Source organism: Ciconia boyciana, chromosome 16, assembly GCF_034638445.1.
Source record: "Ciconia boyciana chromosome 16, ASM3463844v1, whole genome shotgun sequence".
In the NCBI taxonomy this organism is placed as follows: Eukaryota; Metazoa; Chordata; class Aves; order Ciconiiformes; family Ciconiidae; genus Ciconia; species Ciconia boyciana.
In genome coordinates, this window is record NC_132949.1 from 9,165,353 (window position 1) to 9,193,162 (window position 27,810).

Genomic DNA, 27,810 nt, shown 5'->3' on the forward strand with positions numbered 1-27,810 from the left:
CTGCCCCCCATGTGGGTGTGGGTTGCATCGAGGTTTTGCATGAAAGCACGAGGTCTGCAAAGGCTTGGGGGTGGCTTTTCCCCACCTGCATCTCGGGCAGCGCTGGTGCTGTGCTGGTGCAAGTGTTGGGTGGGTGCAAGCCACCAGCGTCAAGGCTGGGATCGATCCCATCCCTTCTGCGTCCCAGGAAAGCGAGGAGGACTGGTGCAAACTAAGGCTTCGCAGCAGGGCTTTGCATGGGGCTGATGTGGAGATGTCTGGGGCAGGGCTCTGCCCTGTGGTCCCGGTGCTGGATCTGAGCAGCATTAATCCCTTGCTGTCAGCACACTGCATCACCCGTGTCCCCTGACGCCTGCCTGGGGCTGGGTGTGGGAAAGGCTCCCTTTTACCCCCCCGTTCCCCAGGGATGCTCTCTGCAGGGCTGGTGGCCGTGTGGCTGCAGGATGCAGGTGTCCCACAGGTCACTGGCTCTTCCCACCATGCATGGCTGCGCTCAAACCCTGTGGCTTCGCCGGCGTTGTTTGAGCAGTGACTGTGCTCTCTTCCTTCCTTCCTTCCCTCCCTCCCTTCCTGCTCCGTCGCGAGGCAGGCAGCTGGGGCGGCTGCCAAAAATAACCTGCATCCCTTGCAGGGGGGTGGCAGCCACCAAGGAGTCCCTCCTCAGGAGGTGCTGGTGGCGGCTTCGAGACCTGCGGGGGAACTTGCCGCTGCTGGGGCACTTCCCGCAGAGGGATGGGCTTTTTCTGCCGTGGGATATGGAGTGATACAGGGTGAAAGTGTGCAAACAGCTACGCCAGGCCGCTCTACAAGTGTCTCTAGACAGCACCCTGTCTCCCAGAGGGGACAATATTAGATGGAAAAAGTAAGAGGGAGAAGATAACCGTGTGCTGCGTTCCTCTCTGCTGATGCAGTTCTGCTGTTACCAGGCCGATGCTGCTGCCTCCTGTAACCTCGCAAGATTTCCTCACCTTCAGTGAGACATCTCAAGTGGAGGGCAAGTGCCAGGGAAAATGCAAATTAGGGTGGGTTATAAATCGAGAAAAGCCTGAAGCTGCCTCGGGGACTGAGCCGGTTTTGGGCAATGCTAAGCCAGCACTGGCCGCGTAATGAGCCATGCTGAAAAGGGAGTGAAAAAAAACAACAAAACCCAACCCAGCTCCTGCAGCAGTCAGAATTAATGAATGGAATTAGCTCCCAACTAATTAACTCAAAAAAAAAAATCCTGGTCCTAATGCAAAAGGCAGCAGCTTCTCAAAGAGGCGGCCATGTATCACGGCGATCTCCGCATAGCGTGCTGAGCTAAATTGACATGCTAAATAATATCCATGTACTCAAGGATGGAAGAAGTTAATGGCTAGGAGGGTTGCGTTGTTGTTGTGTGGTTCTTGTTTGTGTTTTTTAATGAAGAGCCTCGTGGTGGTCGTTTAACAAGGGGAAGGAGCTGGCTGAGTCTTACGGGGGGTTTTGCAGCATCTGTTTCCATCTGCGAGTGACTCTGGAGAGAGCTGCATTGCTGCCTGTAGTATTTTGCCTTTCTCAGAAGTGTAGGATCTTCGACATCAGTTGGCAGTGATGAAACCTCCTCTTCTGACATGGATTTGGACCGTCCCCTAGGGTGCCTGGGAACGGCAGCTCTGTCTCTTCCCCTCTGGAGCTGTGAGGGGAGCGAGCGAGCCGGGCTGGGCTGCACGTCGTGCGCTTCTGTCTGTCCCAGCGATAGAAACCGTCCCCACCTCCCTGAGCGCATGTCCTGTGCCTGGCTTTGATGACATTTTAAATGCCGCACAGCTACGTTGTGGGCCCACCTCCACGTTGATGGGGCTGGGGCGAGCGGAGGCAGGACCTGGGGCTGTAGCTGGGTCTCCTCTGTCCCTTTGGAGACCGAGCCCAGTGTTCCCTGGGACCCTCCTGCAGCCCGTCAAGAGATGGGTTAACATGGGTGTCGTAGGGGGAGCAGAGGTCCCCCCCAAGGGGAGGGCCGAGCGGTGCCAGCCATCCTGCTCCGTGCTTGCAGACCTCTCAGCAACGTCCCTGCTATCGGGCTGGTGTGGCATTAGCGGTGGCTCTGAGGAGTGCTGAGATAAGCCTTCGCCTGACCACGAGCAAGCGGGAGGCTTAGCAGAACATGTGTAATTAATCCTGAGTTGTGCTAATAGTTAATCTTGGGTACTTCGTTAAAGCCTGGAGGGGACTTTACCTGTAGCCGCAGCTTTGGGCAGGGGTTGGTATGCAGAGAGCCAGGGGATGCGTGAGGGGCTGGAGTTGGGGTGCGGGGATGAAGCAAAGCTAAAGCTGTGTTGCTGTGGAAGGGTCAGCCCAAGTGATTTCTCATCCCTCCTGCCCCTGTGCAACCTCCTGAAGCAGCAAAGCTTTGCTCCACTGTAGGCCGGGGCTAAATTTGTCCTCTCCCATCCTGGGTATCTCTTGCTGAGCTTGCAGCAGGGCAGGCACCAGCATCAGGGTGGGTTTGGGGATATTTTGCTCTAGCAATGTGAAATGTTGAGTCTACTTCTTGTTTATTTTTCTTTGGCACCCCCTGCTCCTTTCATGGCTCAGAGCTGTAGCTGCTCCCGTCCAGCACGGCCTTCATGGAGCAAAGGCTGGCGCCCATAAATTATTCAGCATGGAATAACCTCTCTGCTGGTTTGTTTTTTGTCTCTTCAAATTTCTGAGCTGATTTTTCTACACATATTGATCATTGGCAAGGGATCACTGGAAGGTCTGTGTGCGTACACTTCAGCTGGTAGTTATCTGAGAGCTGTTCATTATTAGCATCTATATTGATTGCAATGCAGCACTGCCCGGAGGCGGTGGTCAGGATTGGGTCTGAAATGCTGGGGATCAGGCAAACGAGGATGAAAAGTAAGTTCCTGGTCCAAAAAGCTGGTGATGGAGGGCTGGGCGTGAAAACAGGTTGGGAGCATGACGCAACCTGGGCGTCTCTCCGTGCCGGGGAGCTCCAACAGGGAGAGCAGCAGATGCCAAGCAGTGAATAGCAGGGGTGTTAAATGGTTCTTCCTTCCATTTGGGGGACCAATGCTGATCGGGAGCGAAGCCAAGGAGCTCTGGGGATCTGCAGGCTTGCTCCAGGACTCAGCTAGGCACTGCCCAAATGCCCCTGTGAGGTCTGAGATAGGTGCTGCTGAGCTCAGCCCTGGTTTTCCAGGGCTAGCTTATCTAGCTTATCTTTTGCCCACTGTAGACCTTAAAGACCTGTGAATTCCGCTGCTGTGTCCTACTGTAGGCTAATTTTTCTCCTGTAGTCGAACTAAATGCAGGTGTTTGTCCTCTTTTGCATTTCCTGGTGAACTTGTGAGCTGCTTCTGATGTGTCTTGACAGACGAGGGGTGAAACACGGGATTATCTGGGGGCTGGTGCAAAGCATCGCGGGGCGCGTGCAGCTCCCCGGGAGGGAAGCAAAGCGTCGAGCTGGAGCAGGGAGTCAGGAACTGTTTTCCATCGGAGGGTTGTGCTGGGTGGGTAGGGGCAGCGGAGGGAGCTGGCAGCATTTTGAGCCCTGCCTTGAAGGAGGGAGGGAGGAAAGATCCCAAATCTGAATGCAAACACTTTATTCTTACTGAAGGCTCCTTATGCTGCTTTGGTAGCCAAAATGTGCTTTCAGGGAAGTGGGAATCAAGGCTGGTGTGTGTGTGGGGGTGTGTGTGTGTTGCTTGGTAGGGGAGGAGTGGGAACTGCCCGAAAGACCTTAGCTGAGTTGTTAATGAGGCAGTTTAGGAGTAGATGTTGGAAAATTCCAAGCAGCACCTTCGGACCGGTGGCTGCGCCGGTGCAAAAGCCGCAGTAAGCTGAGCCTCTTCCTCTGGAGCACCCGCACCCCAGGGCAGGTGGGGAGGGATGCGCTCAGCCCTTCTCCCCAGGAGAAGGGGCACAACGGGCGCTGCGGGGACCTCCAGCTCCTACCCCCTCCTTAGGTCATGGGTATGGTCATGTCGGCATCTCCAGCTGCTTTTGCGGGGCTAAGGGAGAGGCTCAGGGAGATGGAGGTGCGGCACTGTGAGCTGCTGGAGCGGCAGGGACTATTGATCTTGGCGATGCTGAAAGGTGCTTTTTGCAATGGCCCCCTTGAAATTAACTGCTCATAAGGCAGGACAGAAAGTCGAAGAAAACAGGATTTGATGCCTCGTGGGGTCAGGGCTTTACAAAGTGTTCTTGGAGCTTAATTGCTCCGGTGTCAAGTTCTGGACTCCTAATACCGGCCCTGGCAGGGCACTTAATTTTCAGCACGTGCTTGTATCCCGTGCTGGCAGCCCTTTCCCTGCCGAGCGGTAGCTGTGGCCAGCGTGTGGTTTGGGCAACAAGCCGCTCTCCGTGTGCCGGGGCAGCGTGGATGGGCTGCAGTGGGGCTGGCACCACGGCAGGGCCGGCACCGCAGCGGGATGAGGCTCAGCTCCCGCTGCCGCCGCTCTCCTCTCATTGCCTGGCACATACTTAATTATAGCTGCTACTTTCCTGCGCTTTCCACAGTCACCGAGGTGTATTCAGGTTGCAAAAAAGGCCATTCAAATGGAAACAGGATGTCCAGACGAAGGCATTTCTAATTATTTTCTGTAGATAAAAGCCATCTTTCTGTCTTGCATCTGTTCACGTGAAAACTCGTGTGATGCACAGGCTCCAGGCTTCACCTTCCCCTGCCAGTTGGCAAATACAGTCCTGACGTTGTGCAGGCAAGCCACGAACTTCTTGTGAAAATAGCCAGAAGTGAGCAGTCACATGTGGTCCTAATGGAGCTGTGTGGCGTGGCCGTGGCATTTATCAGCTCCGCACCGGTGGGGAGGAAACCTCAGCCTTTAATGCAGCATCAGATGTTCCCACTACTGGAGACTGAGTGTTTCTGAAAGCTGTTAGGGTTGCCGGGTTGTTCTTTTTCTGGCCAGGGTCTGATGTTTGTGCTGGGACGTGGTTGCGTACGGGATGCTGCGGGCTTCAGAAAGGCTGGATGTTTGATTATAGGTCTCGGTGGGAGCTGAAGATGATGCCCCCAATTGCGAGTATTTGACCTCTGCAAACCCTTGCAAAGACAGAGGTGATGAAAACTGAACCGAGGGGTTACATGAATGCTGGACACGCCACTGTGTGTCTGAGCTTTATTGGATTCTCTAGTCCATAGCTGAATCGGGACACGTCTCCAGCAGACATATCTTAGGTGATGCGGTAGGCAGGGGTCTGCGACGTTAGTGGGTACAAATCGGCTTTGCTCTAGTGGTGTCCATGAAGATTTGGCTAAAACTGTCCCTTCATTTTGAGCTGCTGGAGCAGCTGGGACAGCAGGGGACAGCCCGTCTGTCTGAGGGTCTGTCCGAGGGTCTGTCCAGGCGCTGCAAGCATGCAAGTGCTCAGCTTCTGCTGCTCTGCGGAGGAGCCCAAGTATTTATTTCCCTTTCCTGGGAAGTTTCTTAATTATTTGCTGAATTGCTGACTAGAAAGAGCTGCTTGCTCTGGCACCCTCCTGTGCTTTCCCAGGGTCTGACTCTGTCTGGCTGGGAGGGCAGCTCTCGCCAGAGGACAGTGGATCCCATCACCTTCCCAGCTCCTCCTCCCCTCTTCAGCCAGGTACAGCTGCTTGCAGAGTTGCAGCTGTGTAGCTCTGCGATTAAAAGCCAGGTACATCAAAACGAGACTGCAAAAGCTGCTCCCTTTAATTACAGCGGGTTCCCGGCGCCTCCGAGAAGGCGGCTCGGAGCTTTGCTGGCAGCAGCCACGTGAGGAGCAGGGATGAGCCGCCCTGCCATGTCAAGGAGTGGTGGGGAGGGCTTTCTTCCACCTTTGAGGGCTTTATTTTGTAGGAGAGGAAGGTGCATACATTAGCAGGAATTACCGAGCTGTTAAATTGCGCTCCTTCGTGAAATATGTTTGTTTTGTAGCCAAATTATGACTCGCTCGCTGGCTTCTTTGCCATTGCAGAAACCTCTGCTTTGTCACATAAAGATTATAATAACTTTATTAATTGCCGGATAATTTATATAGGTGAGAGGAGGTTACGTCTGGCATGCAGGGAGGGTTGATCCTCCCTGCAGGGGTCCAGAGCCCCTCTGGGCTGGCGAGGTCGGGGAGGACGCAGGTTTCAGCATACCCAGAGATGGTCCAACCGGGAGCCCCTGGATCAAACCCAGCCTCCAGCCCCGCAGGACTGTCGACTCCCGATTTCTGGAGGCTTTCAATCCCCTTACAAGATGCAAAGCATCCAGCACTCTTCACTCCTCATGGCTTATCTTTGCAGCCCAGAAAAAATGCCTTCCTGGGGATGTCCCAGCAGAGCCCTGCCCAGACCCGCTGGAGCTGCTGCTGCTCAGATGAGCAGCAAAATCTCGGCATTAGCTGCCTTCTGGGGACGTGCTGCAAAGGTTTCCAGCAAGTGCTGCGTCCTGCTATGACAGGAAAACAGGGTTTTGTTGAACCTCAGAAATAAATAACTTGATTGCTGAACATCACCCCCAGCTGGGTAGGGCTGTGTCACACGGGATTGATGATGGGCCAGAGAAACAATCCAGATGCGTGTTGCAAAAGTAAAACCATTGCAGATGGCTTAAAAAGCATACTGTAATTGCTTGGAAAACCTTGGGTTTGGGGTCATCGTGTCCCTTCTAGCAGGAGAAAGAGCTGGGAGCAGCGGCCAGGCAGTGGGGTGTTGATCTCATGGGCTCTGACTTGCACTTTAAATTGCTCGTGATAGGCTTGTCACAGACCCCCGGGAGCCGCTCGGGCTTGGCTCTGGCACCTTTCATCCCCCAGATAATGGCCCTGGGCTTGCTGGGCTCTTGTAGACAGGGAGAAGCCGAGGGAGCAGAGAGAACAGAAGCCCTCCTCCATTTCGCCTGCTGCAGTCTGCCTTGCTGACGACAGCAGATGGGGGCAGAGAAGATGCAATTGAATATAATATAGGATATTGGCCCAGCCTGCCAGCAGATGCCCACGAGATCCATTTAGTGCTGGACTTTTCAGCCCCAGGAGTGATAACGTGGAAGGAAATGTTGGGTTAATTTGAAAATAGGTCAATGGGATGTAAAGATAACCCCCCAGTCATCTGATTTCAGAGAGCCTGCACCGCGCTGGGGAAGGGAATGCGTCCCCTGGTTGATTAAAGTACCTATAAGGGGAAAACAGGAGGACAAGAAGCTGCTGTAGATTTATTCTGGAGTAGGCGCAGCTGGTGGAGGCAGCTGGCGGAGAGGCGAGCTAGGCGCTTGCATCCGCTTGGATTGAAGCTGCTTCGGCTGCTCTCTCCCAAAGAGGAGATGGCTGAGCTGAGGCACTAATCCTGGACGTCGGGATGGGACAAGCCACCGGGTCACCTGCCGGGGCTCCAGAGCTGCTGAGCCCGGGCACGAGCCGGTGGCCATCCTTGGCTGGTCTGGGAGGGGAGATTTCTCCAGGAGCTGGGATTGAGCGGTTTTCAAAAACAAATCTCTTGGCTGCGCTGGCTGAGAAGGCGGCATTTGCGCTCATCAATTTTATTTGCATAATTTCAAGCGCCATTAATAGTACATGGCACGAGGAAAAATCAGGGAAATTTCACTCCAACCATGAGTGAAATTGGGTTTAGTAGAAGATTAGTTGACTTAACTGGCAAATGATGAAAGCTTGAATAAAGAATGTTTAAATAAGGAAAAATGAAAAAAAATCCCCCCCACCTCAGAGATGCAGCCTGGATTGCATGATTGGAATATTAAAATCCGTGGTTATAAAGTGTTTAGGAAGGATAAGGGGGGTAAATGAGAGAGATGCTCTGCTTTAAAGACACCAGTCCTGCTTTTAGATCTATTCCTGCCTCGCAGCCTTGGTGCTGGGAGTATAAATGGACGTGGCAAGTCCCGAACACCCGAAGAGGGGACAGGTGGCAGATTGCGGTGATGAGGGGGAGCTGGGAAAGCCAGACCTGCTCTACCTAACCAGTGGGAAGGTTTTTGGAGGCTTCAGTATGAGATACACTAATTGCTGTCTCCCGCAGCCCCTTGTCAAGTTTGGTTAGGGCTCTTTAAAATTATGGATGATTTTGTAACACCGTGTCTTGTGTGATGCCTACCAGCGAGAGGATGGGGTATGCTGGAAGAGAAGCATTATGATTTGGGGATTTTTAGTTAAATACAAGGTTTATCAATCAGCTTTAGTCAAAATTCAGGGGTGGTTTGAGGAGCACAGAGGAGCAGAGTGCGAGGTGCTGCCCGGCTTGAGGGGTCAGCAGAGGCGTGCTCATCCTCTAGCAGCAAAGTAATTGTAGCTGTTGAATACACATTCCTGATGACTGAGGAAAAAGCAGTACACGAGCTAGCAAATGTGATATTTAGCATTGCATCTCTATAAAATCCTAGGGTTTTTTACTGGCTTAAAATTTCCCCTTCTGCTTCAGCCTCCCCGGGAGGGGTGGGTCTCCTTGTTGCCCTATTTATCGTACTGAGGTGGCTGTTGGAGGTGAGAGCCTTTCTATTCTTGCCATCTTCCCAATCAGCCATGTCGTGTAAAATTGTGCATAAAAGTGATAAAACTGCCACCTGTTTCCCCCGCGGCTGACCCGGCCGGGCTGCCCTGAGCTGACGCTTATATTCCTTGTGACAAGAGCAATGAAGCAGCTGCAAACGCAGCTTTTTGCCTTAAGTTGAAATTCTGTGGTTTTCCTGGCTTTGGCGAGCGACGTGGTTCCACGTTTACTCACTCTCTGGAGTCACAGTCGTGGTCAGGAGTGTGGGATGACCCTTCACCGGTCTCAGGTTGGGATGGGGCTGGAAGAAGGATTTTGGTGCCCAACACTCAAGGGCTTGCAAGCCATATCAGAAGAGGGAGATATGGCCAGGAGCCAACCAAGAGCCCTTTATCGTAGCTATAATGGCCAACCAATTTCACTGGCTACATATGACCCTTCTGATGATGTTGGTGAAGACTAGGGAGAGATTGGAGAGCAAATGCTTGTGATAACTGTATAACTTGGCTGTTCCCCGGGTGCGAGAGCTATCAATTTCCTCTGCAAACAGCCATGGGATCGATAGATGAAATGCTGTGCGTAGTCGTAGGCCTGGGCAAGGAGGACCTTATGGAAGTGCTCCTTGGAGGATGGACCCTTGGACTGCGGGTCCATTCAAGCTTCAGCTAAGGGACAGAGAAAATCCAGGTAGGGCTGGAAAGAGGATTCTCAAGTTCAGAAGTGGAAATGCAGAGAGATTAGGAGAACCAGTAAGAAAGGTCACAGAATGAAGGCTACAAAGCCTGGGAATTTAAAACCTGGCTGGACCTTTTATTCCTAAGAAAAGGGGAAATACTTGCAGGGGTGGCTGGGATAAATTCCCATCTCCAGACAGGTGCCAGGAGTAAGTGAAGAGCCCAGAAGAAAACAAAGACAGATATCTTGGCAGGCAGGAGCTAAGGGTGAGATTTCACACTGTCTGAGCTCAGACTTGCAAAATAAAACATAAATTCCTCAGCCCTGTTAGAAGGACTGAGAACGAAATGGGGTGACTGCGTGGTGGGAGTGGGGCAGACCCTGAGCGGACCAAATCAGCTCAACATTTTGGTTTTCCATGAGGATGTTGCTGTTGCTCTTTGGGTGTGAGTGGGGTTATGGGAGTGAGGATGAGGAATTATTTTCTTTAGGAGGACAAAAAAAATACAAGAACATTGAAACTGAGGGGTGGATCATTTGTATTTCTGAGCAAACTGGCACTCAGAAATCACAAGTACATGTAACAAGGATTTTTGAGAAACCTGCTGAAGCTGGAAGGTGTCACAGATTTTTTTCTGAGAGGGAGGAAACGCGGTCCAGACGAGCAGATGGGCTGTCAGGCTGACATCAGTGGTACACTTAGTGGAACAGCTTTGGAGAGAGGGATTCATCAGTTCACAGAGGTAATTGAAAATGGAAGGAGACGTGTCACAGGTTTACCAGCCTTGTATCATGCCAGATTAATCACATATCACCTTGGTAGCAAGGTAACTGATGATCTTGATAAAGAGACTGCAGTTGATCTAGTTTATCTGGATTTTCATAATGCATTTTATCAGCTGGAGGAGGGAAGAGGGGCTGAGTACAGCTGTTGTAAGGAACTGGCTGAAAACCCACTGAGCGAGACCCAGGGTCCGGCTGCCCTCGCTTTACTGAACTATTTCATAAATGGGACAAAAAGTCAGAAATATTAATGAAATGTGCACAACATCCAAGGACAGGCAGTGCCACCAGCGTTGAGGAGACTCTGAGGGTGCTCAGGGATGTGGTGGGTACCTGTAAGGACTGGAGTAAGAGAAAGGATGCATGGTGTTTGTACTGGGAGGGATATGGGACTGGGAAGAGGGAGATTTAGGCTAAGCTGGGAGCTTTGCAGGCGGGGAAGAGGGGAAAGATGTGGCTCTGCAAGTCTGTCACTGATGTGACTGCAATGAAAGCAAATGAAATCCAGTGTCTTCGACAAGAGAGGTCCAGGGGAGTGTGTGTGTTGAATGAGATGCTGGTGAGCCCTGGCTGGGAATGCTGTGCAAAAGCCTCATCGTCCATGTGTGAGGAGCAGGAACTCGGCTGGAGCAGGTGCAAAGATGGGGAGGACTCCCCAAAACCTCAGATTTTTGGCCCAAGAAATAAAGGGTGGGGAGAGGAGAACGATCTTCCTTCCCCTCCATCAGCTGGGGAGCTGGTTGATGGCCCCTGTTAAACACTGGGCAGGGAAATGAGTGTTTGTGTTGCAGGGCTTTTGTGGTGCTGGGGAGCTGATCAGCCCCTCCTGCTTCTCCCCAGTCATTTAGGGGTGCCTCCAGGACGGGGAAACTGCCCCTTGACCAATCCTTTGCCTTTCGACCTGATTTACACTGACTACCACGGTCTCCAACAGATGAAGCAGCACATGGGGCTCTCCTTTAAGAAATACAGGTAAGCAAAGCCACTCCCTTCTCTTACTCTCCATTTCATTAATTAGCAGGCAAAGACTAATGCTAATGACCTCTAAGGATAGCCTCCACGTCCAAGGAGTCGGACTCTTTGATTGCACCTTTGATTTTTGCCTGGCTCTGCCAGCTGCTGCCGTGCTGTGTCCCCCGCTGCTGCAGCACGAGGTCTGCTCGCTCCAGAGCCTCACGTGTTTAAGATGAAACCTCATTAGAAGAGACTGAATTGGGAAAAAAAGCCCTGCGTGTGTCTGCGGTGCATGTGTGCTTCCAAGTACCGTGCCTGCAGACAGGGCTGGCCACGCCACAGAGGGAAGCGCGAGCCTTTTCTCTTTGCAAGAAGCAGAGCCCCGTCCCTGGCTCCTTCGGCATCAAGACAAATGTCATCATCCTCTGGTACATCACCAGCCAGGAAAATATGCGATTTAATTTAGTGCTGATAGTCCTGCTATTTATTATGTTTTCTCCCATCTCCTCCACTATCCTACACAATTTTATTAGAGAGAAAAATGACAAGCGGTGTTATTGCTTTTATTATAAATGCATTTGCTCTTGCATTCAGCTTGTTTTGCTCTTCCCTTGCTTGATGCTCCCCTTCTCTCCTCGTTCTTCTGCTGGTAATGCCTGCCTCAGCATTCCCAGGATATTGGGAAAAGCATTAACAAGTCTTCAGGAGATACATCATTCTCGCAAACGTCAGGGAGATGAAAGCTCTGCAAGGGGAAATTGCATGTTACAGGAGGGAGCAGTGGGTTGGGAAGGGCTGCTTGGGATGTTCCCGTACGCTCTGCTCGGGGAGCAGACAAGGGACGAGCTGCCCGAGGACACCAGATGTCCCTGGCAGTGGGACTTTCTCGAACCGAGGTCCTCGAGGTGTGACCAAGGTCCTGTCTCCTCTCCCAGGTGCCGTGTCCGGGTCATCGATACCTTTGGGACGGAGCCGGCTTACAACCATGAGGAGTATGCCACGCTGCGTGGCTACCGCACCAATTGGGGTTACTGGAACCTGCAGCCCACCCAGTTCATGACCATGTTCCGTAAGTGGGGGACAGAGGCACGGCAGGGCAGTTTCGGGGGCTTGCCTCCTTTAGGAGGTGATGCATGGGCAATGCCGTCCTCCCCGGCTCTGCTCCTGCTTCCCCTTGCCTGTCCACTGCCTGCAAGGAGCTCCTGAATCTGCTTGGCCATCTCTTGGGCTATAGAAATGCACTGGAGAGAAAGACCTGGCTCCTTTCTCCATGACGGGTTGCTGGCTCCAGCACAGCCAGGGCCAAACACGAGGCACAGCCAGGAGCTTCCAGCTCCTGGGATGGCAAATGCCAAGGCGGTCTTGGTTGCAAAGCCTGGTTTTGTTTCAGCTGGGGTTTTAGAGGCAAGAGGCAGCTCAGTGGTTCAGATTTGCCTGTGGTGTGGAAAGATGATGTGCTTCTCTGAAAGGAACGTGGTGACCCATTGGGCACTGGGTGACTCAAACGTTGCTGGATAAAGCCCATTTGGCAGCCTTAAAAATGCCTTACTGTTTAAAGAGTGTCTCGAGCGCGTTCCAAAGCCTGTATTTTATGAGCTGCTTGGATGAGGATTCATGCCATTTTTCCTCCAAGCTCCAGCAAGGCTCTGGAGCCGGGCTCATCTCAGCTCTGGTACTGCAATGGGGCTGCGTCCTCAACACTGATGAGGTCCCAGAAAACATCTGTCCAGCCACGTGTCTTCTCCCCTTGGTGTCCACAGCTCACACCCCTGACAACTCCTTCATGGGCTTCGTGTCAGAGGAGCTCAACAAGACGGAGAGGCAATTCATCAAGTCCAACAAAGTGAGCAGCATGGCAGTGGTGTACGGGAAGGAGGCCAGCATCTGGAAGGTGGGTGTCCTCAGCACTGCGGGGAGCAGCCAGGCAGGCAGGGGCAGTCGTGGGCAGAGCTGTGGGGTAGCAGCAGCCTCTGGCTCTTACCCCGAGCTTTTGAGGCACAGATCTCGGTGCGTTTGTAGAGAAGCATCTTTGTCCCGTTCGTAGAGGGGAAGCTGAGGCTGCTGCAGTGATGTGACCTGTCCAGTGCCTCCAGCAAACCAGGCAGAGGCTGGCGAGACCCCGTTCCCTGCTCTTTGCTCCAGGCGATGCTTCCTCCCAACAGGCTGCTTAGACTGAGGATTTCATATCAATGATTTTATGTATTAATTACAATGATTGCCGTTAGGTGATTTCCTGTGTTATGATGGGGATGCTTTGTCTCTGCTTTCAGGTACCTGTGAAAGGGGGTTGTGCTGCCCTCCTGCCCTCCCATGCCTGTAATGCCCAGGGGAGAGGGCTGGGCAGTGCTGCGGGGGCTCTTGCTCCGTCCCCGGTGGTGGCCGGTGCTGGTCCTTGCTGGGACCCAACACTCGGCCACATTTGGTGCATCCTGGCTGAGGTCACCTCTAGGCCAGCAGACGTGGGGTAAAAGCCTTTGCGCTCTTCCCCCAGCCCCAGACTGCTCTGCCAGTGAGCAGAAAGACCAATAATACCCCCGGCCCCCCAAAACATCTCCCCTACATCTCCTGTAGTGACCAGGGACATGTGTACTCCCCTCTCTTACCCAGAGCTAGCCAGCTGCTTTTCCTTCCAGGGCTTAAAAGAAGGAGTTAATTCTCACTGTCTCTTGATTTATTTCTATTTTTTTTCCCTTTGTGCACCGCCTGGGGCTGTTCCAGTTGCAGGTACTGTACCACACCAGCTGCTGCTGGGCTTTACCTTTGCGCATCTTCTCGCAAGAGAAAAGGTTTTGCTGGAGTCGACTTTGCCTTGTCGTCGTGGGCTCGGTCCTCCTGAGCTGCCGGGATCGATGCGGGTTGATGCAGCCGGGGGCTGTATCTCCTCCCTGTCCCCACTTTTCCTGATTAGCTCTGCCCTCACAGGGATGCCCGCGGTGGGCCAGGATTCCAGCCACGCCATCTCCTGTTCACTGGTGTTTGTGGCTTTTCCGTCACCTCCCATGTCTGAGAGCAAATTCCCCCAGCATCTGCCTAGCGTGGGGGCTCCCTAAAAAACCTACTGAAACCCACGAAACCTCGTTTTAGGGGAACTGTAACATCTTGTCGTCTTTTTCTACCATTTCCCCGCCCTTTCTTGTCCAGAAGTTTCATTTGAGCTTAGTTAGGTTAATTTGGGAAGGCACTAAAGAGAGTTAAACCTCAGAACGGACATTTCCCTCCACCCTTAGTGCTATGAACTTTTGCTTCTTTTAGCCAGAATTCACAAACAACATCAGTTTCCCCAAAACTGCATATTTGGGGTAATTTATTACTGGGTGAAGGGGCTGGGGCTGGTTCTTGCTGGTGGCCGTTCCTCGAGGCCAGGCTGCCTGGGCATTGCTTCGCATCTTGTGCCACCCCGTGTAATAAAATAAGGAGGAAGAGGAGTGTTTCTTTATTTTGAATGATTTTGAGGACTAGGAAGGAAAAGAGCACCTCCATCTTCTGGAGCCGGGTGCTTATTTACAAGCCTTGGACTAAGAGCCATCTCCAGAGCAGGATCTTTTTGACATTTAGAAACATTTCATTAAACCTACGTTCCCGTTATTTCTCATTTCCTACCCCTCTGAACTTCTCACCTCTGGCTCGCAACAGGAGTGTTCCGAAGTTTTAATAAGCTGGGAAATGCTGTTTTCATCAGGCTGCTGCCCAGCTTCCAGGGGTCGAAGCGGCTCGTGGTGCTCGAACGGAGTGGGTGGAGGGAGTCTCCCATGCCAGCACCCCACTGTGTAGGGGGCTTTGGGGATCGGTCCCCCCCGATGATGCTCAGTGATGTGCGGTGCTACCCAGGGACTGTAAGCTGTGTTTCACTCCCATCTCCCCAGGCCCTTTGCATTAGGGAATCGATATAAGACTGGTGCTGATCTGAGTGTTAGTGGCACCGTGGCCAGGATTTCACCCCACAGGCTCATCCCACCAAAAGTGCTTGTTTTTAGCCTTAGAGAAGTCCAGGCATATGTGGCTGAGGGCAGAAATACAGCGTTCAGTCTCTGCTGTTTCGGGGCCTATTGCAGAGCTGGAACAAGCTGAAAATACAGCATCCAAAGGATGGTCCCTGTGTGGTTTTTCCAAGCAAAAAAACCTGCAGTAGAGAAATTGTTAAAATCGAAGGCTGCTTTGGAGAGCAAAAGGAGGAAAGCCTCCAAAAGAAGAAAACTGATGACCACCTTGATTTTCTAGGTAGTAAAACGGGGTTAAACCTGAGTGAGAAAATCCTGGGGACTTGTCACTTGGAGTAAGAGGCCATTAGCAAGCTCTGGTCTTTGCAAACTTCCCCCTGAAACCCCTGAAACCTTTAATTGAGCAGCTCCGGAGTGGAAGTGGCCTGCAGAGGTGGCAGGGAAGGCAGGGGCTCGAGGTGCTGATGTTCAGGGTGCTGGATCCTGCAGCCACCCGGGCTCACTGGGAGCCTGGGGCGGTCCAGGACGTGTGTCCAAGGGATGCGGAGGGGAGGGTGTGGGTTTTGCACTGCTGTGGGTTGGGCTGAAGCATCGTGGGTGCTCCGGGACAGCAGTTTGAGAGTTAAATCTCCCCCTATAACTGTGGGGGGGTCAGCCCCATCTTCTGGTGCAGTTCACACCTCTGCCTTCCTGCCTAGGGCAAGGAGAAGTTCCTGGCCATCCTCAACAAGTACATGGAGATCCACGGCACGGTTTATTACGAGACACAGCGGCCACCCGAGGTCCCGGCATTCGTGAAGAACCACGGGCTGCTGCCGCAGCACGAATTTCAGCAGCTACTGAGGAAGGCGAAGGTGGGTGAGAGCCAGCCGGGGCGTCCGCGGGACCCTGCTCGCCGTCCCCCGGTAACCAGCCAGCAGCGAGGACTCAGTTGCCTTGAGAAATAAAACCTAATTAAAGGAAGGGGCGGGGGGGAGGCCGTTATCTGCGCTCCTCCCAGGCTTGCAGGCGCTATCAGCAGGGCTAATTAGCCGGGAGCTGAGCAGAGCACATAATTTCAAATCAAGATGTGTCTGATGAGTTTCTCCTTGCAGACTGTCCGCAGACGGAGCACAAAGTTTCCTGATTAATTCATTTATTGCTAAGTGGGGGTGGGTTTTTTTCTCCCCGTGGCTGTGATAAAAATAAACGGGATTCTCAGAGTGAGTGTGCGGGGTGCAGGCACATCCCGGTCACCTTCAGCTGGTGTGTCTGGGGGAAATGCTGTCAGTTCTCCAGCCCAAATGGCTTTGGCAAACCAGTATTTCTCCATACAGGACCAATACGATGGTTATAGCCACCACGGGGGAACTTGCAGCTCCTGAACACCCCGTTGCTTTGCCCAAGCGGGCTGTGAGCCATGGAGCAGGGGGAGCTTTTAGCACATTTAAGCTATGGGGTGTTGGACTGCATGGAGCTGCCTTTAGAGGCTTGGCGTGCCGGACCAGAGCAGCAGAGAGGGATGCTGGAGGGTTATTTGGGAGACTTTCCTATAGCGTTGGCCATGTTCGCTCACCAGCATATGGGTTTGCTCCCTTGCAGCTCTTCATTGGCTTTGGGTTCCCCTACGAGGGTCCTGCCCCGCTGGAGGCGATCGCCAACGGCTGCGTTTTCCTGCAGGCGCGTTTCAACCCCCCGCACAGCTCCCTCAACCACGAGTTCTTCCGCGGGAAGCCGACGTCGAGAGAGGCGAGTCTGGCAGGAGGCGAGCGGATGGGCTGGATGGAGCCACCCCCTTTACACCGGGGTTCGGGCTGGCCCAGGGAAGAGCAGTTGCTAAACTGAGATTTATTTTTTTTTTGTGAGATTTCCTCCAAATGTAGAAGTGCGGATACCTGCAGGTGGGGTCCCCTCTCCCATCCTCTCATTGTCTCCATCCAGAGCGCTTGGATGCAAGGGGCCCTGCTGTGGGTTTGGGGTTGCAAAGGAGAAGGTGCAAGGGTTGCAGGAGAAGGGATTGCAGGAGACTTCTGCAGACCACAATCCCCAGCTCCTTCCCCATCAGCACAGATCCACGCACAGCCCATACTCTGCTCCCAACTCGGGGCTTGATGCTCCCCTGTTCATCCTTCTGTATACCTGGAGGGGCACCGGGACCTCCGTGGTGTTGCAGGGGTACAAAATCCCTCCCAGGCTTGCCCATCCCTGGGAATTCAATCTAAGTGAAGCAGGAACTCTTTAAAAGTTAAAGGGTTGAGAAAATTGCCTCTTTTATTATTAATAAAGTGGATAATGCAGTGCAATGCTCGCCTCCGCCGAGAAGGGCTTTGTCGGGGGGGCCGTGCGGCTCAGCCCTGCCGCAGCCTGGCTCAGCAGTGCCCATCATGGGTTTGGGGGGTGGGGCTGTCCTTCACCCCCGTGTCTGTCCCTAATTAGTTGCCAGTCTTAGCACCCGTCCTGGGTGGGTGCTGTGGTTGTGCTTCAGCCCGGAGCCGGGAGGGCAGCTGCGGGTGAGGGCTGTGAAATGCCCCAGGGCGTTTATACACTGGAGGCGAAAGAGGTGACCAATCTGTCAGCAAAAAATGAGAAAGGACAGCAAGCTGGAGAATAAAACACAGAGCATGCACTGCTCTCCTCCTCCAGCTGGCGGGTTTTCAGGCCTCTCCGCAATACTTCACGGTGCCCCCGAAACACCTCCTCTGCTCAGCATCCTCTCTCTTCCCTTTCTGAGAGCAGATCTGGGGCTCTGGCTGCCTTGCAGCAATGTGGGGCTGAAAAGGCAGCTCAGGGGCTGAAACAAAAGAGGTATATCCCTAAAAATTGCCTGGTGAGAGGCAGGTGGCTGCAGGGTACCAGTGCATGGGGCTGTCTGTGGCATTGGGGCGATGTGGCTTCCAGCACCACTTTCTCATGGTGCTAGACTTCCCCGGCCTTTGGTGGTGATGGATTTTCTCTCTGCCATGTTTCTGGAGCTGGCAAACCCTAGAGACACAGTGCCTTCCCAGAGCTTTGCTGCTTTGGTCTATTTTTGCCACTCCAGACCCACAAATGGCTCAGGTCAAGGTTAGGTTTTACTTGTATCACGGAGATGGAGATATTCAGGGCCACGGAGGTGATTTCAGTGTTAATGGGAATGGGGCATCCCAACCCTGCGGGAATTTTAGAGCATCAGCCTGATGTCGGGGAGCAGCTGGGTTCAGAGGAGACCTTCTTTTTCCAGCATATCTCTATATGCAGTTGTTTAAAACCCAGCGTGCCTATGCCTCAGCCTGCTGCTCCTCTCTGCTGTCACGTCTGCGAGCAGTAGACAGCATCCGTTCTGGCAGGGATTGCAAAAACCAGCTCACACTGCTGTGTTTTAGGTGTCCTCCCAACACCCATATGCCGAAGACTTCATCGGGAAGCCGCATGTGTGGACTGTCGACTACAATAACTCCGAGGAATTTGAAGCTGCTATCAAAACCATCATGAGGACCCAGGTACAGCTCGGAGGAGGTGGTGGGGCGATCTCCCTGCTGATGGGTTTGCAGAGACAGATCTCAGCAGCGGTTGCTGGTGCCTGGCTCTCCCTTTCGAGCGTTAATTGCTTTTCCTTCCTTGCTTCCCCTCGGATATTATTTGCATGTGCAGAGCAGAAGAACCCCTCTCCTGCAGCTTCAGGGGGACATGTGCTCTCGCCTTGCTTTCGTACCGAGCATCGTAGATGTTTCCCCAGGGCAGTGCCGTGCCTTTGAGGGATCCCCTGGGCATCCTCCAGGCAGAGCTGGAGCAAGGGGAAGCTGAGATAAGGAAGATGAGGTTTGGGAGCTGGAGGTTGAGGTTAGTGGAGATGCGTGGCAGTGCTGGGCGTGAAGCAAAGATAAACCCAGAGAGCATCTCCCTGCAAGTACCCTGGGAGCTACTGACCTCTGCGCCTGCCATTCCCCATTTCACTGTTCGTCGTTATCATTCAGATCGAGCAAATCGATAGGAAGAGCCCCAGGAATTGCCTCTGTGAAGGATGAAGGGAAGTATGGAGAGGGAGGGACGTGAGGCCCCCCCGGGAAGGCAGCGCTCCTGCTGCGCCCGCCCTGGAAACGCTCCCTCATGAATATTTACCTCCTGCCCTGTGGCAGGAGCCTTTCAAGTTGTCCAAATTATTAAAGTCAATTTTCCTGGAGGGAAGAAAAGTGCTGATCTCTGTTTTGCTGGCAATTTCCTTCGCTCGGGATGAGCCATCCCCTCGTGAGGGTAGCGATGCGCTGTGAAACCGGGGCTCTGTGTTGGGCTGCAGAGGTCCAGGGTTTGCGGTGCCGGGTGGGGTTTTGGGGGGGACAGGAGTGATGCTGGCTGGAGAGATGTCATCTTTGCTTTTCCCCATGTTAGAGGCTGCAGAGGTGGGTGTCTGTGGCAGTCTGGGGACTTTATTCAGCTGATGTAGCCGTGCCGTCTGCTTGGGTCTGGCACCTTATCAAGGGTGATTGCCGCAGCTCTTCACCTCGCACTGATTTTCTCTACGAGTTTGCGAAGACCGAACAAACCCGACTTATGAAAACAGTTGTTGTTTTGCACATTCATTCTGGTATCTCGATTAAAATTAAATTAAAAATAATTACATCCCTGCTGCTGTGCTGCCGGGCCAGCTGTCAGCGCTTGACCCTCCACCATCTGGGCTGAAGAGACGGTCCCGAAGCGAAGGCAACGCCATGGGCGGGCAGCTGGGACCTGCTGGTCTCTGTTTCAGGAGAGAGAAGGAAATTTTCAGTTTTTCCAGAAAGGAGAAAGAAAATAGTGCTGCCATGCTATTAAAATAATTTAAAAATGACTGGAGAATTAAGCGGGAGGAAAGGGCTCTGCTCGCTCCTGAGCAGCTGTGTTGCACTGCAATGTCAACTGGATGTGCACCGGGTCATTTCGATGCTTAATGATAATTCTGGTTAAAAACAAAAAGAAAAAAAAGGGATTTTAGGAAAGGATTTGGTGGTGTGATGGGCACCGGGCAGGAGGACCCGCTCTCTCTGGCACCGGATGCTCACCCGGAGCGTGCCGCTGCCGTGCCGACCCCTGTTTTGCCCGAAGACGAGCTCCCATCTCCGCTCTTCTCCCCATTCCCACTCATCATGTAAATGCAGCTGTGGTGCAGTCACAACACGTCCTCCCTCCCTCCTCTAATTAACATTTCTTCAGTTGCTAAACAGCTGACGGAGGGCAGGGGAAGCAGAGCTGGAACAAGGGCGTCTGTAACGTCGGCGCAGCGTGCGAGCAGTGTTGGCAGCTGCCTGGGCGGGCCGGCTGCCGCAGCCAGGCATCCCAGGGCGGCTGCTCCCGGTTTGCCATCCCCGCCTGACACCACGTATAGTCGGATAAACTCTGTCTCCTATGGGACCACGGGGCAGCTAAAGCTGCCACCCACCTCTGCGGAAACAGGGACCCCCACCCCGAGGTCCCCTCCCACGAAGCATCCCAGCCGCTGTAATTACCCTCGACTGCCGGGAGGCTGAAGTCCTAAATTTGCCTCAGATGGATAAACCCAGGTGCCGACATCCCGCTTGCATTGAAAACGTGCAGTCGCTCTGGAGAGAAGTTATTCCTTCCCACCAAGAAGCGCACTGGGTTAACCCCACAACTCGCCTCTCTGGGTTGTTTTTTGAAGATATTGTATAAATCCTCCCGAAGCAGAGCAGGGAGTGAGTGTGAATAACTTACAGCAACTTCTTTTTTTTCCCTTTTTGTCTTTTAGATAGAAAGGTCTGCTTTATTAGAGATGTTGTCAAGGCAATTAAGCCTAAAAATTGACCTACCTTACAGGCTTAAGAGCCTGATTATGGTCTTTGGCTTCAGGAATCCCTTGGTATCTTGTCTTTAAAATACTGTTTGTTACAGCAGGAATTGAAAACAAGGGCATTAGCAGGAGGAGCGGCAGAAAGCCGGTGGCCAGGCAGTTTAGCCTTGCTGTTCCCAGCCAGGTACTGGAGCCTGGAGAAACTATTTTACTGACTTCTTTTTTTCCCCAAAGGCAAAATGGGGTGTTCTGTTATCAGAATATCTAACAAATTTGTCTGTGTTTCAGAATAACCACCACCAATTTATTTTTTCAGTCAAAACACTTCATTTCAACATTAGTGGAATGAAATAATGTTTTTGTTTCCCATCTGCCTTCCTTTGTTTGAAAATACCCTGCCAGTTTATTGAAAGGAAGGGTTGTATCCGAAATGATGCATTTCCCTTTGCTTTACCAACCCAAACAGATTGCTGAACCTGAAACACAGCATTTTTCCCCTCCTTGGTGGGTGGAAACATTGGAAATTGAAAACTGACCTGAAATGGACTTTATTTTTCTTATTTTTTTTTTTTGTTGGATGACTGAAAAATCACTTATCCCACAGCTTTAGTTTTGCATCTTCCAGGCAAAACTCAGTAAAACATTTTTGGTGACGTGGGATGTTGTGGGAAGCTGTGAGGTGTCTCCTTTGCTCTGCCTCTGCCATCGGCTTTTCCCAGCGGCAGCCATGCCGTGCCGGGTGCTGGGAACCAGGGTGCCGGGTGCTGGGACCCCTCAAGGGCTTTGGGAGCTGGTTTCATGAACCTGGTAGTAATTCTGATACGGTCAAGCTGACAAACAAGCTCACCCTGGTTTAGAGCATCGTGGCTCTGGGGGATTTGCTGATGCTTCAGCAATATTTTAGAGTTACTTTGCGGTTGCCCCAGCCTGCCCATGGCTCTCCGGCCAGGTTGCTGGCGTGGCTGTACAGCTGTCCCGATTTATATCGCAGACAGCCAGAGCTGCAGCTCGGGCTGGGATGTGCCATCCTTGCACCTACAGCCCTGCCCTGGCTCCGGCCAGGCTGGCAGCCCGTCCTTTGGTGCGTTTGGAGCTGGTCGGGTCTGCTGGCAGGGCTGGCTGCTGTATTTGTGCAAATAAAGGAGCTGAGATGCAGCCGGTGTCCTTCGCCAACCTAGATTTGCTTGAAAGAAACGTCTTATTTCTGGAGAGAGATCTGAATCGTGGCTTGGGTTTGCAATATGGGTTTTTTTCCCAAGAAAAGCCCTTGTGCTCCTCTCCCTCGTCCTTTTGGAGGTGGCACCCGCTCCAGGTCACCCTGCAACTGCTGAGGAAGGTGTTTGGCGAGCCGTGCCTCTGCCATTCATCTCCCCTTGGAGCGGTCTTTGGGTTCCCTGATGGCTCGCATCCCTGACCTGTTTATAAGGAAAATTGAAATCGTGGAAGCACCAAGTGCCTCTACCCCAGAGATCAAATCCCGGCACAGTCGCACGGGGCCAAGAGATGAATTGCATCCTCCTGGAAAAGGTGATGCCGGGAGGCTTGTCCCGGTGATGGATTACGGCCGTTAGCCGGGGGTTAGAGGCTGGAGAAGGAGAGAGGTTTGCAGGCACCACCATTTTCTTGGCCTTCAGCTTTTTCCATTGTCAAAAATAGTCCTCGCACAAGCAATTTAATAGACCCAATATTCTGGTGTAGTGAAGGGAGATGGTTTCATTATATTAAAGTCAAACATACAAGAATATAATGGAAAATTATACATTTCAGACTATGCTTGAAAGAGTGGCATATTAAACATCACAGCAGAAATAGCTGGTTAAAGTGTTCCCAGCCTGTTGTTAAGTGCCGGCAGAGAATTGCATTATTTTTCTACTTATTTGTCTGATGACGTTTGGATTTTTTTCTTTTTTTCCTTTCCTTTTGAGCGAGGGAGACTTATTGCTCTCTTCAGCTCTGGGATTCCTGCTGGAGACTGTAAAACCAGGGCTCTGGCGGCGATATCCCCATGAGGCACCAGTAGCTCCCCATTTGGCCGATGGAGAGCGCCGGGGCTGATGGAGAGCTCTGGCCCTGTGTTCTCCACTGACGTCTGGGGGAAAGGATGGCAAAATCCATCTTCACTGACCGCTCCGCTCCCTCCCCTGGCATCCCGTGCATCGCTCTGCCGGGTAGCGGGACGTGGTGGTTCCCACCTCGGAGCCCCCCTCCTGCCCCCTCCCAGGGCTCTGGGGAGATCCTGAGCTCCCAGTGGGGGGAGCAGCATTAACGATGTGGCTGTCAAGAGGAGGCCAAGCCTGTCAGATTTTAATTAAACAATTATCTTCCTGAAATTGGCATTTTCTATCAGTTCCAGGTGCACGAGCTGAAACCTAACAAGACCGGGAGAGGGGAGCGGGGGGGAATAGGAGCCTTTTGGGGAGCCCCTGGGGGGAGAGGGGCACATGGGGGTGTTGGGGCTGGAGGAGCGGGGGCTGCAGCCTCCTGATGCCCTTGGACCCACCAGGGCTCCTGGGAGCCCGCGGGCAGGTGGGCTTGCGCCTGGAGCATCACCTGTGGGTACACGTGCAGGCACAAGGAGGTTTTCTGCCTCCACCCCGCTGCGGATGTGCTGTATCCCACTGGGTGTAACGGGGCGGTGTTTTGGGGGGGAAAGACGCCGTTTTACAGAATTACATCTGCACCGTGCCTGGCGTAATGGGGTCCTGGGAAAAGCCCCTCAGCATTGTGGCCATGAAAGCGGTAAGATGAGACCAAGCATTGGTGACGCTGACCAGGGGAGGTTTGGCTCCCTGAATAGGTGCCAGGCAGCACCCAGCCTGGCACAGGTGTCGTGCAGCTGAGAGGGGCAGGGTTTTACTTTGTGGAGTACTCTGCCCCGGTTAACTGAGCGCCCATCAGCAATTCAGAGGCAGGATCAGTGCCTGTCATTGTGTCAGTCCTGATTAGCATGCATATCTGTAATTAGATGGAGCAGCTGTGATTTCCAGCCTGGCTGAGATCTCAGGTGGGATATTTATGGCAGGGAGATGCTTAGAGGGATCTTCTCGTCAGACTGAGCCTTTGAGCTTGGGTTTGACAGGTACTTCAAAAGGAGATAGCTATTTTGGAGGTGCAGAGCTCAGAAAATAGATGAAACAGTGTTTTCCGGATGAATTATCTTTGCGGTGTTTTTGCTTATAATCCTTCTTTTGCATGAAGCTCCGCAGAGATGCACAGGGGAAAGAGGGATCCCAGGACCAGCCCCTTCTCCTGCGGGTCATGTAACATCTCTCCGGAAAAATAAGGGAGTGTGGAAAAATCTGTCTTCCCAGGGCAGAAAGTTCCTGAAAAAATAATTTGTTCCGGAGGGAAGGGGTGCATCAGTGACGCAGCCCTTGTGGCAATGCTCTTCCCACAGGGAAAATCACCGCTGACCCCGGGTCAATGGCCACAGACCAGCCCCGCTGGAGGGCAGCGAGCCCAGCTGCCTGCTCCTGCCTGCTCCTGCCTGCTCGCCCCGGACCCTGCGCTGCCGCCGTGCAGGGGACATGCTGGTCTGGGGGATGCTGCTGAGCTGCTGTGCAGAGGAGGGGGTTTCCCAGGCCAGGACCCGAGGGTGACTCTCGGGACAGGGAGATGCGATGTTGGGAAGTGAGCGCAGGCAGAAGTCTCCCGAAGACCGGCAGCATTTCGTAACCCACGCTAAAAATACACCGTGGTTTAAGTGCTGCCGGCTCTGTATAAATAGCAGGTATCAACGTGGGGATGCAGCGACAGTGCCGGCATCGAGGTGGGCATCAACGTTTGCTCCGTCCCGGTGTGCGGCGGCTGTTGCCTCCCAGCCCCATCCCAGCCTGTGTCGGCGGCAGCGGGGGGCACCGAGCCTTGGAGGCTGGGAGAGACGCCAGCTTCCACCCCATCACAGCCAGCCACGCTGGGCAGCGAACCCTCAGAGAAGTGGCAGTGGGAAAAGAGATATTATTTTTTTTCTGTATGGTGCACAGCCGGTCCTAGCCGTGGGCTTTTCAGCAGCCGCGGGGTTTGGTGGTCGTAGCACCGGGGCAGGGAAGCCTGGACCTTCCTCTGAGCAGGCAGAGCCGTGCCCAGGTCAGAGCACACGGGAGCAGAGGAACAAGGGATGCTAGACCAGACCCAGGGCACCACCGGGATGCTCTTGCTCTGGACTAGCTTAGCATCTTTACCAGTCCTAAGCCCTCCTCTGTATTTTAAAATTACTCCCCCTTCCCCTTGCCTGCAGCTGCAGTGTTTCTTGGGCTGAAACAGTTCATACTTTAATTGGAAGTGACCTATTGCGTGAAAACTGATTTTATTTTATAACTTACCAAAAAATGAAGAAAAGTGAGACTAAAATGGAACAGGGTGACTTCATTTTCACCAATACACAGGTTGAACCCAAATTAATCCTTCACCCTCTTTCTCTCAAGTGCTTTATGGCTAGTGAAGTTTTTCCAGTCCTAGTTTTCTGCCCTGCTTGCTTTGGTGGACAGACACGAGCCGTGGGCCTCAGCGGGTGGGGAGAGCCATTGCCCAGGGCACTGCTGTCCTGGGCCACCAGGCCCAGGGGGAGGGCAAGGCTGTCCCCGCTTGCTGCCTGCGCTCTGCTCTCCCCCCTTCACAGGTGGACCCTTACCTGCCTTACGAGTACACCTGCGAGGGGATGCTGGAGCGGATCCACGCCTACATTCAGCACCAGGTTGGGGAGCATCCTTGTTCTCCTGGGGGAGCATCCCTGTCCTCCCTGGGAACCATCCCTGTTCTCCCATGGGTCGGTCCCTGTTCCCCTGGGCAAGAGAAACCGGTGACCCAGTGCAGCTCCCCAGCGAGGGACGCCGAGTCCCAGCGCTGTGCAGCCAGTGGCCTAAGCACAGAGACACCAGGAGGTGGGGGCTGGGGGAGATTTGTCATGAACCAAAGGCTCTGGGGGGCTGGTGGAGGGCGGCTGGGGGTGCTGGGGCTGGGTCGAGGCCAAGCTTTCTGCTGCAGAGAATAAGGCAGCACTGGGAGAAGAAGAGGTGGCTGGTGCCCACAGCAGGAGGTGCCATCCATACATGCAGGTGACCTCAACCTGAGGAGCAAACTCAGCAGCCCAAGTGTCACCCTGTCCCACCAGCAGCCTCCCTTCCCCATCCCCAACATTTCGTCTTGTCCTTCCGGGCACTGACCCGTTGTCTTCTCTCCCACTAGGATTTCTGCACCACATCGTCTCCTCCTCTGCCTCCCAAGGCCAAGAGTCCTGCTATGCAAAGCCCTCCGAGCCCGCTGGCCCTGTCCCCCAACGCCACTCACCTGGTGTGGTCCCCCAGCGCCAGCCGGAACCCCCGCGCCTGGCCACCGGTGGACTCGCTGCAGGTGTGGGTGTCGGAGACCCGGCACGCCTGCACCGAGACATGCCGGCGGCACGGGCTGGTCTGCGAGCCCACCTTCTTCAGGTTCCTCAACAAGAAGGAGGTGTTTCTCCAGTGAGTTGTGCTCTTCTCGGCAAGGCGGTGGTGGGGGCCATCAGCCAGACGGTGCTCCCCCTGCCCCCCCCACCCCAGCACCCATTTTCCTTGTGTCCTCCCTCCCGAAATCCCATCGAGGTACCTTCACACCCCAGGCAATGTAGGCAGGGTGCTGCCTGTAAAGCAGCCCGTTGCTCACATGTGTTGGCCTTGACCAGCTTCACGCTTCAGAAGGCAACGATAGCCTTTCCAGGCACGTTTCCGCCTCTCTGCCACCCTGTTCCTCCCTCTCTACCACCCCGTTCCTCTCCACCTCCTCCACGCTCTCTCCCTTTCCCTCTTTTTAAATGTCTTTCTCTATAAAACTGCATTTTGAACATACAGCAATGAAGTTTTAATGGAGTATAAATCTGCCACCAGGCTCCGTGCTGCTCTGTGGGCAATTAAAATGCGAGCATTACCATTGCTGTCACGCTGGCCAGGCAGGTGCTGTGAGTCCCACTGACATTTTTATATGATAAATTAGAGCTGGGGCTTGGATTTCACTCTCTCCCCCCCATTCCCCCCCCTCCAGACCTTAAAACGAGCTAGCTCAGGGACTCACTGGTTGAGAGGGGTTGGTGGGAGGGTGATGCCAGCAATGCCTCTCCGTCTGCAGACGCAGGCACAGGTGGGAGGAGAGGGATGCTGAGATCCGCACCGGGCATTCCTGCTGCTCCTCGGGGCGTTTGCTGATGCCCACCTCAGCTTTGCTGGCTAATTCTGGCTATCCGGGGACACGTGGGCATCCACTGAGCTCGTGTGCCCTTCCAGGGGACATCAGCTGCTGCGGGAGGTGCCCACGGAGAGTGGACAGACCTCTTGGTCAGTGGGGGGATATAAAAGATGCCTGATTTCCTGAGCTATCCATGGCCCATGCAAGGGTTGGGGTGGTCTCTGGGCTGCAGGGTTGAGTTGCAAGGGTCACTCCGTCCTGCGTGGTGTGTTGGGCTGGTGACAAGCATTCACGTCTAGCCAAAGGGTGCCAAACACAGCTGGTGCAACCAACAAAGACATGGCTCAACGCTTGGTGAAGGAACCTCCCCAAGAAGGACAGAACAGCACTAAAAACCCTTCAGTGAAGCCAGGCAGCCTCCTCACCTGAACCAACCCTTTGTCTTTGTTCCCAGGCTCAGCATCACCTGTGACAGCACCGAGTACGAGATGAACCATCTCTACCCGGCAGTGGCCGAGAACGTCCACGAGTGCTACCTCCAGAAGGAGCCGCTGCTCTTCAGCTGTGCAGGCTACAACACCAAGTACCGGCGCCTCTGCCCCTGCCGCGACTACCGCAAAGGACAAGTGGCTCTGTGCAGGGACTGCTTGTGACTTGGTGTGTCCCCTCCCCGTGTTTGCGACACGCAACGTGCAACGAGTGGCTTTTTCTCAAAGCTTCTGCAATAGCCAAGGGAGATGGGATGGGTCCCTCCCGGCGGGTGAGCCAGCGGTGTCAGACTCTGGGGGTTGTTTCATCTGCCAGTCAACTGTGAATGACCATGTCCTGACCTTTGGTTTCATTTTCTTCTCGAGGAGCATCGTCTGACTGCATCCGAACCCACCTGGACCTGGTGGTGCTGGGACAGGGTGGTGGGAGAGGGGGGCCAGGGACACCCTTCCCCTCCTCTGGCAATGGGACAAGCCACCAGCAGACTGCAGTTTCAGGGTTTTCATCCTCTTCAAGCATCCTAGGTTGTTTTATTTATTGATTTTTTTTTTAACCCTCCCCCCAACAAGTGGTAAATTAAAGGGGAAGCAACACCCAGCCCTTCTGTGGGAGTTATTGGGCAGAGCTGTGTTGGGGGGTGC

General features: G+C 53.5%; 1 protein-coding gene across 2 annotated transcripts in view; it reads left to right on the forward strand.

Annotated features, from left to right (window-relative positions):
- MGAT5B (alpha-1,6-mannosylglycoprotein 6-beta-N-acetylglucosaminyltransferase B) overlaps nucleotides 1-27,333 on the forward strand; it is a 70,470-nt gene extending 43,137 nt beyond the window's left edge. Inside the window, exons 9-17 of one of the 2 annotated variants that reach the window (XM_072881125.1) lie at nucleotides 10,733-10,864; nucleotides 11,782-11,915; nucleotides 12,607-12,743; nucleotides 15,483-15,638; nucleotides 16,366-16,512; nucleotides 18,126-18,242; nucleotides 25,143-25,217; nucleotides 25,709-25,983; nucleotides 27,135-27,333. In XM_072881125.1, coding sequence (XP_072737226.1) covers nucleotides 10,733-10,864; nucleotides 11,782-11,915; nucleotides 12,607-12,743; nucleotides 15,483-15,638; nucleotides 16,366-16,512; nucleotides 18,126-18,242; nucleotides 25,143-25,217; nucleotides 25,709-25,983; nucleotides 27,135-27,333 — 1,372 coding nt within the window. The remainder of the gene's footprint in view (nucleotides 1-10,732; nucleotides 10,865-11,781; nucleotides 11,916-12,606; nucleotides 12,744-15,482; nucleotides 15,639-16,365; nucleotides 16,513-18,125; nucleotides 18,243-25,142; nucleotides 25,218-25,708; nucleotides 25,984-27,134) is intronic. The other variant, XM_072881124.1, reaches the window with a different exon arrangement.
- The last annotated feature ends 477 nt before the right edge of the window (nucleotides 27,334-27,810 follow it).